Genomic DNA, 13,051 nt, shown 5'->3' on the forward strand with positions numbered 1-13,051 from the left:
CTAATCTGCTGCCACTGTGCTTCCTGGGGAAACATAGAGTTACACCTTCCAGCAGAGTTCAAGTGGAAGTGGAGCCACTGGGCTAGAAGCCCTAGTAAGTGTGGCCCATCTGCCTGTGACAGGCAGGAGTGGATGGACTTGCTCACTCTGCCATTCAGGTGTTTCCAGGGTGACAGGGGTCTGTGCCTCTCGACAAACTTAGGAAGAAGCAGGACTGTTGGGCTGGAAGCTCTAGCAAGTGTGGTTTGCCTGGCTACCAACGAGAGGTGGGTGGAAATGACTGCTCTGCCTTCTGGGTGCTTCCTGGGACAACAGAAAGCTGCCACTGCAAGATGAGTTCTCACAGAAGCAAGACCACTGGACTGGAAGCTTTAGTAGGTATTACCTGCCTGGCTACCAGTGGTAGGGGCGGGTGGAGTCACACACTCTGCCTACCATGTGCTTCCAGGGGCAACAGAAAAGCTGCATCCACTGGCTGAGTTCACACAGAAGCAGCAGCACTGGGCCGGAAGCTCTAGCAGGTGTTGCCAGTCTGACTACCAATGGCCAGGGTAGGCAGGTCACATGCCCTGCTCTCCAGGTTATTCCTGGAACAACAGAAGACTGTGACCTCCAGCTGAGTTCGTACAGAAGGGTGACCACTGGGCTGGAAGCTACAGCCAGCATTTCCCACCTGGCTACCAGTTGCAGGGGTGGGTGGGTTGCATGCTCTGCCATCTGGGTGTTTCCTGGGACGATAGGAACCTGTGCCCAATAGCTGAGTTCACACAGAAGTTGGGCTGGCTGTTGGGCCAGAAGCTCTAGCAGGCATTGTCCACCTGGTTACTTGTGGTGGGGGAAGTTGGGGTCACACAGCATGCCATCCAGGTGTTTCTGGGGACAAGATAAAACTGCACCCTCCAGCTGAGTTCACACAGAAGTGGGACCGCTGGGCCAGAAGCTCTACCAAGCATTGCCTTCCTGGCTATGAGCGGTGGGAGTGGGTGGGGTCACGCACCCTGTCATCTGAGTGTTTCCTGGGAAAACGTGAGGCTGCACTCTCCAGGTCAGTTCACACAAAAGCAGGACCACTGGGCAGAAGCTGGCACCAAGCCCTGTCTGGTAGGAAGGGGCGGGGCAAACTTACTGCTCCCAGGCACTGCAACTGTGGCTTCTAATGGGGATGTGACACCAGTGATGGTTTGCTTCAGGGCCCAAGTCTTGTAGCAGTCTTCTTGGATTCGAGAGTTGCCCCCACAATACATCCAGGTGGCTCTCTGCCTCAGTCTAGAAGTGCAGTGGTGGGGTATTAGGGGTCAGGGGGATCCTCCCGTTCTCAATCATGCACAGGTCCTGGTGGACAGTGTGAATTCCCCTGGGGGCTCTCACTCACTCACCCTTTCCTGTGTTGAACAGAATCTCCTGGCTCCATGCTGAGCTCAGACAGGCTGGTTCCTGGATTCCTTCCTCTCTGATCTCTGTGCTCCCTTCCTGCCTTGATGGAACCCAGTGTAATTTCTCAGATGTTTGATCGGTGTGCAGTGTCAGTGTCCATTACCCCTTCTATTCCTTCTCATATGTACAGCGGTACACATGAGCTGCTTCTAGCCCAATATCTTTGTTGGCCCCACCCTTCCAAAAGTTTATAGGGTTATAATATAAAGTGCTGTTGATAGTAGGTGGAAATGAGCACTTTACACATATCCTTTGGGAAATGTAAGTGGCTATAATACCAGTAACAGCAATTTGGCAATATTTATTAAAGCTTCAAAGTTTCATTCCCTTCCTCCCTTCTGCACATCCATTTTAGACAGTAACGAATGCACATGAGCACAAAATCTTGTACAAGAATATTAGAGTCTGTAATGGTCCAGATTAAATACGACCTAAATGCTCAGCAATAAGGGAAAGGTTTGCTCCATCACGGTACAGTCCTACTTAGGAATACTAGAAAATGGGTAAAAAGAGTGACATAGATACGCATATGCTGAGATGGAAAGAATTTAAGACGTATTGTTAAGTAAAAGGAAACAAAGTATAAAACAATATGTATAGTATAATAACAATGTAGGGGGGAACCTCACAAAGCAAAATTTCTGTTTGTGAAGCAGGATAGACTTCAAATTTATAAAAGCTCAGACATTGAGGAGTATTGGAGTTAGAGGTTAATGAGGGTTCTTGATTTATATGTGTTACTTGCAGTTTTGTGTAAGAAATTACTTGAGTACCTTTGTTTTTGTTTGTTTGCTTGTTTGTTTGTTTCAGATGGAGTCTCGCTCTGTCGCCCAGGCTGGAGTGCAGTGGTGCCATCTCAGCTCACTGCAATCTCCACCCCCCGGGTTCAACGGATTTTTTTGCCTCAGCCTCCCAAATAGCTGGGATTACAGGTGCCCGCCACCATGCTCGGTTAATTTTTGTATTTTTAGTAGAGACGGGGTTTCACCATCTTGGCCAGGCTGATCTTGAACTCCTGACTTCGTGATCCACCTGCCTTGGCCTCCCAAAGTGCTGGGATTACAGGCGTGAGCCACCGCGCCCCGCCGAGTACCTTTGTTTTTAAAAAATAAACAAGTCATTAAAGCCTTGTCAACAAATAGAGCCAAGGTAGTTAGCTAAAATATGTTTTAAAAGATTTGCGGTGTCTAAAAATCCAATCAAAATATTTAAATGCATAAAAAGTTAGGAAAGTGTCATGATGCACAAAAAATTAACCACATCTGCAAAGCAATTACTAGAAATACTCATTTTGATCATTTCTTTGTTTCGGCTGATTCATCTGCAATTGTACTATGCTCTGTGTCAGTTCTTTCATAAAGATTAAGTCATTTAAGCTTCATGAAAGTCTTGTCAGTAATTGCTATAAGACTTACTTTACAGACAATAAAACAATCAGAGGAGCCATAGGAGGTTAGGGAATGAAGTTGTGAATTCAGGCCCACTTATATGAATTCATAGCCCACATTCTTTCTACGACTGTCCATCACATTGCTATCTTTATTTTCTTGATAAAACATAAAGTACAACTTACTGTGTGGAAGTCATAAGACTTTTCTCCGAAGAGCCTGTTAGCAGTTTTAAGCAAGTACTGAGTACCAGTTCTGTTAATTTCAGCAAGAAGTGACTGAAAACCTTGGTGAACATCTCCATCTTCACCTCCAATTTTACTAAAAGAGAGTGCCTGAAATTTAAAAAAACAAGTAAAATTTTCAGTATTCTCTGACTTCAAAAATAGGCACAATGCTAAATTCAACATTAAGAGATTTATAGAGATTTATAGATCCTTACTAGAGCATAAAAGATGATTAATCTAATTTATATGATTTGGCTATGTCTTCCCCCAAAATCTCATCTTGAATTATAATCCCCATAATCCTCACATGTTAAGGGTGAGACCAGGTGGAGTTAATTGGTCATGGGGGCAGTTTCCTCCATGCTGTTCTCATGATGAGTGAGTGAGTCTCTCAAGAGCTGATGGTTTTATAAGGGTTGGGCATTTCCCCGGCTTGCACTCACTCCATCCTGTGACCCTGCGAAGACGGTGCCTCCTTCTCCTTTGCCTTCTGCCATGATTGTAGGTTTCCTGAGGCCTCCCCAGCAATGTGGAACTGTGAGTTAATTAAAACTCTTTCCTTTATAAATTACCCGGTCTCAGGTATTTCCTTATAGCAGTATGAGAATGCACTATTACACTAATTAAAGATAGAAAGTGTGTTGAAATCCACCCATTCTCCCTACCTATAGCTCTTCTTAAGCTTCCCTATAATCACTTCCTATGGAAAATCAATGTTATCTAAATATTGGTATGACTAGATATGCCTTTTGCAAACCCTAACAAAATGATTCAGGTTACTTACGCTCGCTGTTTGTGGTACTTTGTCTAAAAACACAGCTGCCAAAGATGTGTTCTGTCTCTGCATATACATGGTGCTCCTGACAAAAGATGGAGTCTCCCTCCCCTTTGTTAGAATCTGGGATGGCCCTGTGACTTACTTTTAACAAGAGAATGCAGATGTAGCTCTGTTCTAAGCCTAGACCGTAAAAAGTCTGGCAGCTTCCACTTTGGCTCTCTGATAACCCAGCTACCATGATGTAAGGATGCACAAGCTTCCCTGAGGAGAGGCCATGTGAAAGGGCTCTGGAGGAATGAAAAGACTTGCTTGTAGGGTACTCAGGCCCCAGCCACCAAGCAGCACCAAGGCCCAGATATGTGAGACCTTCTTGGACCTTCTAGCCCAGCTGCCTGTGGAAGCACCCACAGGAGTGGCCCCAGGTCACCAAGGATGGTCAGACAGTGGTAACATGCTCCATCCTGCCAACTCTCCATCCACATCCCTGTGACACTAGCAGAGTTAACTGTTAAAAGAGGAATCTCTTTGAGATTTGAAACATGAAAGACCAGCATTACTGATAAATTAGTAGCATTTATTGTTGTCTTGAAGTGGCTCTAGGTACCTGAGACATCTGGGCTGCAGTGTTTCCCTTCGCTCCCATGAAGACCATGGCCAAGGCTGACGACATGCTCATGGGTGAAAAAAATATGTTGTTCGAGTTGTTTTCCCCTAGCTTTTTCAAAAGGTTTAATGCAAAGGTGCCATTTGCTTCTAATAGAGCGTCCATGACAGTGAGCCTGAAACAATGGATTTAAAAACAATTTTACATCAATATGGGCTTACTATGTATTGTATTTTCACTTTATTAATAGAGTGGATACTTTTCCTCAGTGAACAAATAGGTACACATACAAAAACGAAACTGGGGCTTTTGATGCGTAATTTCATTTAATCTGTACAACCTGATGGGGTCGTGCAGCGAATATTTGCATTTTACAAGCAAATAAATGGAGTCTTCGCTGTGTCGGTATCTTGCCTCTGAGGATACCCAGCTACAAACAGCAAAGCAAGGATTAGCAACCAGGTCTGTGGTTGCTGAGGAACACTGTAGATCTAGATCTAGGGTTCCTCTTAATCTCTTAATCACCATGGTACAAGGTTTTTTTTTGTTTTTTTGTTTTTTTTTAAGAAAGCAGAAAGCAAGTTAAAGCTATCTTTTTAAAACATGAAATTCATAAGTATAAAAACTATTAATTTCCAGTACTGGTAAAATAGGTATTCCTTCCTGTACTCTACAACTGATAATGTAAATATTTTCAGAATGTAATTTAGAATCATATTTTAAAAAGGAAGGAAGGAAGAGAGGGAAGGAGGAAGGACAGAAAAAAGAAAATGCCAAGAAAATATTTATACATTCAGAATAAAAAGTTTCATTTCAAAGAATTTCACTGAAAGTAAAACTCACATGTACTGATAAGAAATGTTTTGCAGAAAGATGACTAGTGAAGCACTTCATATGCTACAGAGATAATCTTTAAATGGCCAACAATAGAGAACCAGTTAGATTCTGTCATATCTGTGATTGAATATAAATGAAGATTAATGTTAAGTGTAAATTAGAAATAAAGTTACATATAAGTATAATTCACAAATAGACTGGAAAGAAATACTGAATATCGAATACTTCTGGGCAATGGGTAATTTTGATGTTAGTTATATTCTCCTGTATTTTTGCATTTTCTGCAATGTGTGTATATTCTTTTTAGTGTGATTTAGTCAGATTTGCTCTTTATGAAATTAATGAGCTGGCACTTAGTTGTAAAGTCAAATAATTCTAGGAGAGACATTATACAAATCAACAGGCACCTTCCCATTCCTCCCAACTTCCTAGAAGCAAGCAATCACAAGTCAGCTTGCTCTTTCTCCTGGCATTTACCTCCATGTTTAGCTATAATAGGTGTATACTACTGTTTTTGACCTAACAATTTTAGACATCATCTATTGCCTTCCTAATTTATGGAATTACATCCCTTACTTCAGTCCCTGCACTTCACCTCCTCTATCCAAGTGTTTGCTTTAGTGCAATTAAATAGTATTCATAGCTAAGCCAAGTAGTGAACAATTAATCCATTCCTCTTCTCACATAACTCTGTTTTTCCTTATGTTAATACTTCTTCCACCTCACCTTCTTTGGCTTTCTTTTATATATAGCAAATTTGCCCCCAAGTGTTCCACCAATCAGTCAAACCTTTTCAGTAATTTCTTCATATGCTCAACCACATATGAATAATCTCAGTCCCATTGCTCGTCTCCCACAGTCTCTCACCCTGCTGGTGTGCAGGTTTCTTTAATCTGTAAGATTTTCATTCCCAAAGCAGAATTTTCATAAGCAGAGAACAGCTTTCCCTACTATTATACTTTAGTTAGTGGCGAACTTATTGTTTGTCAATTTGGTAAACATAAACTTTTTCTTTAAACTTTAAAGCACACTACTAACACAGCAAATAAAATATTTTTAAACAAAAAAAGCAAATAAAATAATTCTAAATCTTTGATTACAAAGATTTGTAATCAATGCCTAAATGTTTAAAATAAAATAAAAGCTTTTCTAGGGCCATACCAGTGACAAAACTGAGATAGATATTCCATTTTGGTTTCTAAATATATTATGATATAAATTACATTGGTGTTTAAATACGTTACATACCTTTCTTTTCTAAACATCCTTGCATTCAGAGGCTGTCTGCTGGGCTGTAATTGTACTACCCTTCTCTTTCATAATTCCAATGTGTTGCATCCATTGCTATTGATCACTCACATTGCTGACTATTCCTTTCTAAACTCACTTCTCTTTAGTGTGCAGCATCCCAGTCTCATCTAAGACAGCCCTTTGCCAATGTCCTTTGTTTTGAACCCCAATGCCTTTTCTGCTTCGTTGTTTATTCCTTTGTTTGGCTAGAACAATAATTTTCTAAGACAGAATACATAAATTTTGATTTATTGCATATCTGAAAATATTTTTATTCTACTGGTAGATACTATTGATTGTTCGGCTGGGACCAAATACGAATGTTACTTTTCACATCAGTCTTATAAATCACAACAGGGAGGAGAGAGCTCTGGGTCACATTCCTGTCATCAGACACAATTAGACTCCAGAAGCAAGAGGACCCTCACCTGACCCAGTTTCCCCCTAGCATCTAAGTATGCCTGACAGCATCTGAATATTAATTTTCTGTAAGTTCTGTTTTCCAAGCTTAGTGTTTTTTTTATTATTATACTTTAAGTTCTAGGGTACACGTGCACAACATGCAGGTTTATTACATATGTATACCTATGCCATGTTGGTGTGCTGCCCCCATTAACTCGTCATTTACATTAGGTATATCTCCTATGCTATCCCTCCCCACTTCCCCCACCCCACAACAGGCCCCGGTGTGTGATGCTCCCCTCCCTGTGTCCAAGTGTTCTCATTGTTCAATTCCCACCTATGAGTGAGAACATGTGGTATTTGGTTTTTTGTCCTTGATTCTTACCAAACTTGGTTTTAAAGGGTAGTGGGAGGAGAAAAGGAAGTAACGTAAGTGGCAATATGATCTAATACAACAAAATTAAAATATGATTAAAAGGCCCCCACTATCTTACCTTAAGGACAATGATTTTTAAATATTTTATCCTGTCAGTGAATGTAATAAAAACAAGATCTGGAATGTCCCTCACGATGATCTTTGCAGGCCTGCACACTCTCAAAAGTGCTGTGGTGTTGGCCAGATTCGCGGGGCCAGAGAGGGCTGTGAAACCCGTGCGCTCGTTCTTGGAAAAGGCGCTGGGGGAGGCGCAGGGTCCAGGCTGCCTTTGGGACCCACCCCTAGTTCTCTCTCGAGGGTCTTCGGTACCCTCAGAAATTCCCAACGCACTGTTCTCTGCGGCATCACCTATGGCCAAGCGGCCCTGAGCTATGGCACCAACATTCTGCGACGCCCCCATCCCACAGGTGGCCCATCTCCTGGACCCTGGAGGTGCGCGCTCCCGGGGTCCTGGGGTCCTAGGGTCCTAGTGTTCTCAGGCATCACAGCCCCCTCCCACCCCAAAGAGAACCTCACCAGAGAGGATCGCGGGGCGTCATTGTCCGCACCCCCTCTTCCCAGCTCCTGCGTGCTGAGCTGAGCTGAGCCTGGAGGCTCATCCCCCAGCTCCACGCGATCTTCCCCGACACCCGCCCTGACCACACCAGGATCCACAGGGGTCGCAGCCAGGCGCAGCCACGCCCCTGCCCTCGGGGAGGCCCCGGCCCGAGACCAAGTGAAAGAGGGGAGCCCCGGGAAGGAGCTCAGGGAACTTTGCCAGGTTCCGCTTTCCCGGGCTCCTACCGTTTCCTGGGCGTGGGAGCGAATTAACCCGATGCCTGCTTGTGGGAGCCGCTCCCAAAGCTAGACACATACCGCAGTTGAGGGCACCGTTGCCCAGGAGCGAGGGGAGGCCGGTGGTAGTGACGGGAATAGAGGTGTCTGGGCGGCGCGGAGTATCAGATCCTAGTGAGTGGGGAGGCGGGCGGAGTCGGGACCCGAGCAGGCACCACCCAGCAGGCGCGTGGGCAGGAGGGCGGGGCGGGGCCCGCAGGCGGAGGGGATTTCCTGGTGCGCAGGAAGCGGCCACTCGCTGTGCAGAAAAAAGCCCCTGCTCTCCGGGAGCTTTCAATCAAGAAGTGATAATCCACCCCGCACCCCACCCCGAGTTAAAGTGTCTTTGTAGTGAACTGTGAATCATAATTTCAGGGGCCAGAAGAATGCCAATTCCTGGTACATAGATAGATGCAAGGTGCACATTGCCTTACAGAAATTTAAAATGAACCATCTATGTAGGGGTCTTGTGATAAGAATTAGATAAGAATTAGACTTTGGGGCATTGACGTTGGGGCATTAGATAAGAATTAGACTTTGGTGATTTGACAAATTATAGAAATTAGTGTGAAACCTTATTTCCCATTTTGGAGCAGTCATGGGGAACAGAAAGGTTTCAGGTGACTGGGGGTGGGGAGAAGGCTAGCCAGATTTTTATTATTTATTTATTATTTATTTTTATTAATAGATAATAGCTGACATCGTTTTAGGGTGCATAATTTAATACATTCATATAATTTGTACATACGAAATCAGTGTTATTGGGGCTTCCAACATCTTAAATATTTGTCTTTATGGAGAAACATTCAAATTACTCTTCTAGTTATTTTGAAATATAAAATAGATATATTATAAATACATATATGTAATATATGTGTATATGCAATATATAATAAATATACAAAATACAATATTTTGAAATTGTAAACTATTTTCACTCTACTGATCTGTTAGACACTAGGTCTTAGCTTCTATGAAATTGTATATTTGTACCCATTAATCAATCTCTCTTCAACACTCTCTTCCCTCTACCCTTCCTCACCTCTGGAAAGCTTCAGTCTACTTGCTATCTTCATGAGATCCACTTTTTTTAGCTCCCACCCATAAGCGAGAACATGCAGTATTGGTCTTTCCGTACTTGGGTTATTAACACTTAACCTTACGACCCCTAGTTCCATCTATGTTGTTGCAAATGATAGAATTTCATTTCATTCTTTTCTATGCTGAATAATATTCCATTGTGTATATATATCACATTTTCTTTATCCATTCATCCATTGATGGGCGCTTAGGTTGGTTCCATATTTTCTCTATTGTGAATAGTGCTGCAATAAACATGGAAGCATGGGAGGGCAGATATTCCTCAATACAGTGATATCCTTTCTTTTACATCTATACCCAGCAGTGGAACTGATGGTAATATAACAGCTCTATTTTTAGGATTTTGCAAAACCTCCATAGAGTTTTCTATAGCGGCTGTACTAATTGACATTCCCACTAAGAGGGTTTCCGTTTCTCTACATTCTCACTCACCAGCATTTCGTTATTTTATTATTCCTTTTTGTTTTCTTTCTTCCTTCTTCTCCTTCTTCTCCTTTTGACAGTTTTGCTCTTGTTGCTCGGCTTGGAGTGCAGTGGCGTGATCTCAGCTCACTGCAACCTCCACCTCCCAGGTTCAAGCGATTCTCCTGCCTCAGCCTCCCAAGTAGCTGGGATTACAGGCATGTGCCACCACGCCTGGCTAATTTTGTATGTCTATTAGAGACAGGGTTTCACCATGTTGGTCAGGCTGGTATTTAAACTCCTGACCTCAGGTGATCCACCCACCTCGGCCTCCCAAAGTGCTGGATTACAGGTGTGGGCCACCACGCCTGGCCCCTCGTCATTTTCATACAAGCCATTTTAACTGGAATGAGATGATAGCTCATTGTGGTTTTAATCTGCATTTCTCTGATGACTAGTGATGTTGAACACTTTTTCATACACCATTGGCTATTTGTATGTCTTCTTTTGAGAAATCTCTGTTCAGATCTTTTGCCCATTTTTTAAATCAATTTTTTTTTTTTTGGCTGTTAAATTGTTTGAGATCCTTATATATTCTGCTTATTAATCCCTTGTCAGATGGATAGTTTGGAAAAATGTTCTCCCACTCTGTGCATTATCTCTTCCTTTTGTTGATTGTTTATTTTGCTGTGAGAAGCTTTTTAGCTTGTTGTAATCCCAATTGTCTATTTTTGTTTTGGTTTTCTGTGCTTTTGAGCCCTTGCACATTAAAAAAAAAAAAAAAAAAAAAAAGTACTTTGCCTAGACCAATGTCCTGGAGCATTTCCTCAGTGTTTTCTTCTAGTAGTTTCATAGTGTCAGGTCATAGATTAAAGTCTTTCATTCATTTTGATTTGTTTGCTGTGTGTATTGAGAGATAGGAGTCTAGTTTCATTCTTCTGACAATGGTTATCCAGTTTTCAGAGCACCATTTATTGAAGACTGTATTTTCCCCATTTTATGTTCCTGGCATCTTTGTCAAAAATGAGTTTGCTGCAAATGTGTGTATTTATATCTGGGTTCTCTACGTGCTCAATTGGTCTATGTGTTTTTATGCTGGACTATACTGATTTGCTTAGTATAGCTTTGTAGTATATTTTGAAATCAGGTAGTTTGATGCCTCCAGCTTTGTTTTCTTTGCTCAGGATTGCTTTGGCTATTTGGGGTCTTTTGTGGTTCCCCACAAATTGTGGGATTGTTTTTTCTATTTCTATGAAGAATAACATTGGTATTTTGATAGGGATTGCACTGAATCAGTAAATTGCTTTTGGATGGTAATTTTAACAACATTAATTCTTCCAATCCATGATGTTGAAGAGTATGAATATCTTTCTGGTTTTTCTGAGTCCTCTTCAATTATTTTCATGAATGTTTTATAGTTTATCTTGTAGAAATCTTTTACTTCTTTGGTTAAATTGCTTATCAGGTGTTTCATATTTTATATTTTTTGTAGCTTTTGTAAGTGGTATTCTATTCTTGGTTTCTTTTTCTGATTTTTCACTGTTGTTGTATAAAAATCTTACTGATTTTTGTAAGCCAATTTTGTATCCTCCAGCTTCATTGCTTCACTGATCAGTTTTAACAGATATTTGGCGGAGTCTTTAGGTTTTTCTAAGATTATGTCATGTGTAAACAAAGCTAATTTGAGTTTTTCCTTTTCAGTTTGGCTGCCTTTATACTTCTTTCTCATGCCTAATTGCTCTGGCCGGGACTTCCAGTAAGGTATTAAATAAAGTGGGTGAAATTAGGCATCCTTGTCTTGTTGCAGATCTTACTGAAATGTTTTCAATTTTTCCCCATTCAGTATGACATTAATTGTGGATTTGTCATCTATAACCTTTATTATTTTGAGGTATATTTGTTCTATGCCCAGTTTGTTGAGGGCTTCTATCATAAAGGGATGTAGAATTATATGAAGTACTTTTTTAGCATCTATTGAAATAATCATATAGTTTTTGTTTTTGGCTCTGTTAATGAGCTGTATTGCATGTATTGATTCATGCACATTCAACCATCTTTGCATACCCAGGATGAATCTCACTGAGGAAAGCTTTCCCAGAACTCTCCAGTTTGGTAATTCTACTTTAAAAAATCCCCATGCCCACTTTGCACTTCAACCCAATTAAATCTTAGGAAATGGAATTGGGCAGCAATAATTTATAAAGCTCTCCAGGTGATTTCAGTGTGGAATCCTAAAAGTAACTGTTCCCAAGAACATCTCCTCACTAGTCTTGATGCAGGATTCACCCACATCTTTTCTCCATGATTCTGAAAAGCCCTCTCTGTAGTAGGTAAAGACTCACATTTGAACTGTGCCCAAACTTTCCTGCTCTTACAATTGGAAAATGCCAATATCACTCCCCAATTGTGTACCAATTACTCCTTGTTGTTCAGATCTAGCTCCAGACTTTGGGCCCAGGTACAGCTGAGAATAGGAAACTTTTCCGGGTGTAGCCCAACCAGCTCAGGTCGAGTCCTGAAAAACTGGTGGGTGTTGGGGGGAGCTCATCTTATGAAAGAGCAATTGGTGGCAAAGCTGGGTCTCCAGGACAGCTGTGTGTGTATATGTCTGCAGAGCATGCTTTGTAGTCATCTTTAGTAACTGAACACCATTTGTGAATGGATAAACTATATTCCTTGCTGTACAATAATGAAAAATCCATATTAACAATGGTAGTAATAAAAATATTGATGACTACTAACAGAAATGATGATCATCATGATACTAGTAATAGCAGTTGTAATACTGATAATAAGACTAACCCTATGGACTTGGGACATACAAGTTTTCCCTAAGTGGATAATAGGCATAAATATTTGGCGGTGTGGGGTTATTTCAAGTCCCAGAAAGCAAGGATGAACATCTAGAACGAGAAGAAAAACAATCTGGAGGTTGGCATGTGCACACCTGGGGACTCCTGTGTTAACTTGTGGTGTTTCAGCCTAAGAGTGAATGTTAATAAAACCCTGGTCCTGTAACACCATGCTGACCAACACCTACCAGCTTTATGGAGATAAGATAGCTGGCTGATGGGGCAGGGATCCAGAGAAGGCACAGTTCCAGACCCGTACATGTTGCCCAGTGGCAGAGTTCATGACAAGCAATAAACCCACGACAATGTCATTCCCAACTGCCTGGTTGTCATCTGCTCTTTCATGGCCCCTCTCTACTGGTACCTCTAGGCACTGGCATGTTCTCCAGAGGCTGTAGGAGGGCATCATACTCAGTACTCTCCCACCTGCAGGAGGCAAAAAAGATGGAAAGAGCTAAATAAAAATCCATGGCTTCTGGATTTTTTT

At 41.8% G+C, this 13,051-nt stretch overlaps 1 protein-coding gene and 1 pseudogene across 1 annotated transcript in view; one reads left to right on the forward strand and one right to left on the reverse strand.

Moving 5' to 3' along the window:
- LOC111528947 (serpin B6-like) overlaps window positions 1–8,369 on the reverse strand; it is a 25,261-nt gene extending 16,892 nt beyond the window's left edge. The window contains exons 1-3 of the mRNA XM_023195854.2: window positions 8,252–8,369; window positions 4,432–4,606; window positions 3,008–3,157 (exon numbers count right to left, since the gene is read on the reverse strand). Coding sequence (XP_023051622.1) covers window positions 3,008–3,157; window positions 4,432–4,596 — 315 coding nt within the window. The 5' untranslated portion in view covers window positions 4,597–4,606; window positions 8,252–8,369. The remainder of the gene's footprint in view (window positions 1–3,007; window positions 3,158–4,431; window positions 4,607–8,251) is intronic.
- LOC113219925 overlaps window positions 7,531–13,051 on the forward strand; it is a 6,351-nt pseudogene continuing 830 nt past the window's right edge.

This window comes from Piliocolobus tephrosceles, chromosome 18, assembly GCF_002776525.5.
Source record: "Piliocolobus tephrosceles isolate RC106 chromosome 18, ASM277652v3, whole genome shotgun sequence".
Taxonomy (NCBI): Eukaryota; Metazoa; Chordata; class Mammalia; order Primates; family Cercopithecidae; genus Piliocolobus; species Piliocolobus tephrosceles.